At 41.8% G+C, this 4236-nt stretch overlaps 1 protein-coding gene across 1 annotated transcript in view; it reads right to left on the bottom strand.

The window, feature by feature from the left end:
• LOC135470928 (proton myo-inositol cotransporter-like) overlaps positions 1-4236 on the bottom strand; it is a 4858-nt gene extending 622 nt beyond the window's left edge. The window contains exons 1-4 of the mRNA XM_064749976.1: positions 3038-4236; positions 2156-2315; positions 1478-1689; positions 1125-1233 (exon numbers count right to left, since the gene is read on the bottom strand). Coding sequence (XP_064606046.1) covers positions 1125-1233; positions 1478-1689; positions 2156-2315; positions 3038-3509 — 953 coding nt within the window. The 5' untranslated portion in view covers positions 3510-4236. The remainder of the gene's footprint in view (positions 1-1124; positions 1234-1477; positions 1690-2155; positions 2316-3037) is intronic.

Here is a 4236-nt window from a genome sequence, read left to right as displayed (position 1 = left end):
TCACAGGATCACAAGCATTTGAAATGAATGTCCATCTGACATATCTACTTTGACAAGGTGTCACATCAAATTTTTTTATATCTTGCAATTGTTAAAGCCTGAAATATACCCTATATATAAGCCATGAAAGACAGATATAACTGCAAAACTAGACTATTTTAAGGTTGTTATCTTAAATGTAAAATCTAATACACAGTTTGAGTTCTTCAAAACAGCTATTCTCTCTTTTTCAGCATCCATCTTATTATGGACTCCTTGAAGGCGACATGAAAATATCTTTGAAATCTTGGACTTCGTTTGTGAAATAATAGTGTCTCGTGAATTACGCCAACATGCTTAAAAGTTATATAGCTTTTGGAAAGCGAGAGTCTGGGAGCAATCAGATCTCGTGCCTGATGAAGGACAAAGACCTAAGAATAATGTGCACAGTACAGGGTTGGTAAACAAAATCTCTCAAGCCCATGGCTACATACATGACACTGGGGCCAAAAGTTAGGCGATATGACCCGTGCTAGACAACATACATGACACTGGAACCAAAATTTAGGCGAAATGACCATGATTGCCTATATACATGACACTGGGACCAAACGTCAAGCGAAATGACCACGATTGCCTACATACATGACACTGGGGCCAAAAGTTAGGCGAAATGACCGTGATTGCCTACATACATTGCACTGGGACCAAACGTCAACCGAAATGACCGCGATTGCCTACATACATGACACTGAGACCAAACGTCAACCGAAATAACCGTGATTTCCTACATATATCACACTGGGGCCAAAAGTTAGGCGAAATGACCACGACTGCCTACATACATGACACTGGGAACAAAAGTTAGGCGAAATGACCGCGATTGCCTACATACATGACACTGTGGCCAAAAGTTAGGCGAAATGACCACGATTGCCTATATACATGACACTGGGACCAAACGTCAACCGAAATGACCGTGATTTCCTACATACATGACACTGGGACCAATAGTCAAGCGAAATGACCACGATTGCCTACATACATGACACTAGGACCAACCGTCAAGCGAAATGACCGTGAATGCCTACATATATGACTCTGGGGCTAAAAGTTAGGCAAAATGACCGTGATTGCCTACATACATGACCGTGTTAATGGCGGCAAGTTGCTGAAACATCTGCAGTCCACAGCCGATCAACAGGGCCCGACGGGTAGATGCGTGGCGCAAAATTCGGAGCAGTACGAATTTACCTGTAAATATATATGAATAACATTTTGCCAAAGATTTAGTGGTGCTTAATAATAACGGTTGTTACAAAGACTAGATTTATCTGGAACTTAGTATAACTAAAACGGATCATCATGCTGAAATATTTATACAAGGTTCAACAATACGTGTGTGAAATGTAGATGTTCAAGTGACAAAATCGGATATTTTTTTACAGCTGTGCAATGCCAAAGTTGGCTATGCGATGGACACGAATCATGGACATACCTGCTTCTAGTTTTTTAACATTATCTTCATCACAAATTTTTCTGATCGCAGAGAGTTCATTTTCGACTTCTTCAGGGGCGCGAAGCTTTTCCAGGACATATCTGGCGCGTTCGAGTTTTCCTGCTTTCACCAACCAGCGAGGACTTTCCGGCAGCAGTAAGAACCCTACAACCATGATGACAGACGGCATCGAGGCTATTCCTAGCATGTACCTGTCAAAAAAAGAACAACGATGTTCTGTATGATGAAACACCCATGAATTGAAATCAGGTCTCAATTTCTGCACAGAATCTTGTCATCAACTCAGATTATTCTTACAAACTAAAAATGTGGGTAATGACTTTGAGTTCAGGCTTAAATCATAAGTCGAAACAGATATTCGTATATAAGTATCAGGCTAGATCAGGCTAGAAAGGACGATTGGTAACTGTTTGGGTGTCTCAACGTTAATATGAACTATAAGCAACCATTATGAAAAAAGAGGATCTTAATTTTCGAGTGAATGTAACGATTTAGAGTGGTTGATATGGAAGCTAAGCCGGGAGCATGGTCAACCAGTAGGTACATGTATATGTATAATCTCAAGAATGACCTGTTCACGTGAAAACAATGTTCCCTTGGTAACAGGCTGTGATAATGGACATTAGAATGAAATATATGTCTTGCAAATCTGCGTACCTCCAGCCATTTGTCTTCTTATAGCTGAAGAATCCGTCGACAATGTTGGCACAGAGCATGCCGGAACATCCGAAGGTACAACTGATAAGAAGAAGACGACCTCTGACCTTCGCCGGGGCACACTCGGACAGATACATTGGTAAGCACATCGAAGTCAGTCCTGGGAAATTATGCAGACTTCAGACTTGATTCTAACAAACCTAGCACTTTTTCCATGTACCTGGTTGTATTTTAGGTCGTTGAGGATTACTATTTTTTAAACATTTATCAGGAGTAAATCTCAGAAGCACAGCGGTATTATATGGTGAAATTTAAAATGCTAACTCACTCACATATACATACACTGTAAAGCATTGTTCTTATATGTAAATATATCACACACAATTTACATCTTGTTCTGTACTAGGTTAGTCCTTTATGATGCACATGCTTTTTGAAACAGGATGTGGTTACAAATCATGTTGATAGAAATATATTTTCGTCGCCACAAAACTTCGCCTGACAAGCATGTTGAGATTTAGGTAATGGCGTTTATACCTTATTTTTCATAAACTTTCTTTTTTTTCTGTCAGTAGTTGTAGGTACTTGAGGTTTGTATTAAAAAGTTTGTTATAAAGAATGAAAGCCTCAATGTATATACATATGAAATGTATGTAATATATTGTACTATCCTAACGAGTACCGCTACTTTTTGGGTAATTTATATGGCCTTTCCAAGTCAGTTTTGGGTTACATGTTCTTCAGTCAAGCGAACAAATATATTTTTACAGTGAGCAGCAATTTTACTTGAAAAGAGGAATCCAACTGCATTACTACAGAAATTCTTAAATTAAATGGTTACACAGAACAGCACAGTGTGATTATAGAACATTACATAAATACCTAGCCCACATCCAACAATGACTCTTCCTGCAAGGATGACAGGTGGTCCACTAGCGGTGCCAAGCACGACGGACCCCAAGGTGAAGAGTAACCCGGCCCCTACTGCCGTGAGACGCCTCCCTATCCAGTCGCTCACAGGTCCTCCGATGAACGCAAACAGTGCAGCAGCTACAATTGTGGCACTGACTATAGCCTCCTGCCACACGTCACCAAGTCCGAACTGCTTCCGTATAAACAGCATTGAGCCTGAAATTACCCCAGTGTCGTACCCAAACAAAAACTGCCCTATGGAGGCGAAAGCCGTTAGCAACTTGACATGTGTGGTTATTGTCACTTTTTCCTTTAAGGCATGCTGTCCTTTACTGGGCGGCTGCGTAAAGAGCTCTTCTTCATCTTCGTCGTCAGTGCTGTAGAGCCCGCGACCCCCATCGTCCTGCAGGAGGGGTCGCTTGGCCACCATCTCTATCGACATGGCCGAAGGATGTAGTGTCACGCCCAGATTATATGGACCTAAAGACAGTGTTCATACCTAATGTCGTCCCTCACACCTTAACACCCAGACGTTAACGGACTGCCCACGGTGTAGCGCAACCCGTCTACATATACACATTGTAGGCGTATATAGCGCTACAGGTTATTCTGCACTTGTCAGTGTGCAGATGTTTTGTTAGCTTGATCTCTAGAATGTTACAGGCAGACATACATAAATATATATAGTTTAGCACTGACACAGATAAAGAGCTCGTCTTGTTCCACGATCGTCGCTAACTGAAATGCCTGTATGAGACATTAACGTATGTGGGGAGGAGAGCGTTTCTGCCGAGAATGCCTGGCACAAACTCATAACTGGCGGCACTTGCTCCTGTCCTTCACACTGAGCGATCGATAATAAGGATATCTATATCATGTATATGACGGTGTGCAGGTTGAATATGCGCCAAATCCTCAAAAATATCTCGAACGGCCAGCGTTTACCTGAAAGTTTTCTGTCTGTTCCGTCTAGAGATCGGCATACAAACACGTGTCAGTGACGTGGAGCTTGAAGATCAGGACATAGCACTGTATATAGAGCACACCAGGTCGTCACTGTATGTGCATCTACTCTGGCCGACATACCGTATGTTGTGATCAGTATGTACACGGTCTTCCTGCAGACTGTCATATAAATCTACAGACTGCGTTACATGGCTGCGCGTAAT

The sequence above is a fragment of the Liolophura sinensis genome, chromosome 7 (assembly GCF_032854445.1).
Source record: "Liolophura sinensis isolate JHLJ2023 chromosome 7, CUHK_Ljap_v2, whole genome shotgun sequence".
Taxonomy (NCBI): Eukaryota; Metazoa; Mollusca; class Polyplacophora; order Chitonida; family Chitonidae; genus Liolophura; species Liolophura sinensis.
Note: the sequence above shows the minus strand (reverse complement) of the source record. Positions and strands in the feature narration are given on the sequence as shown.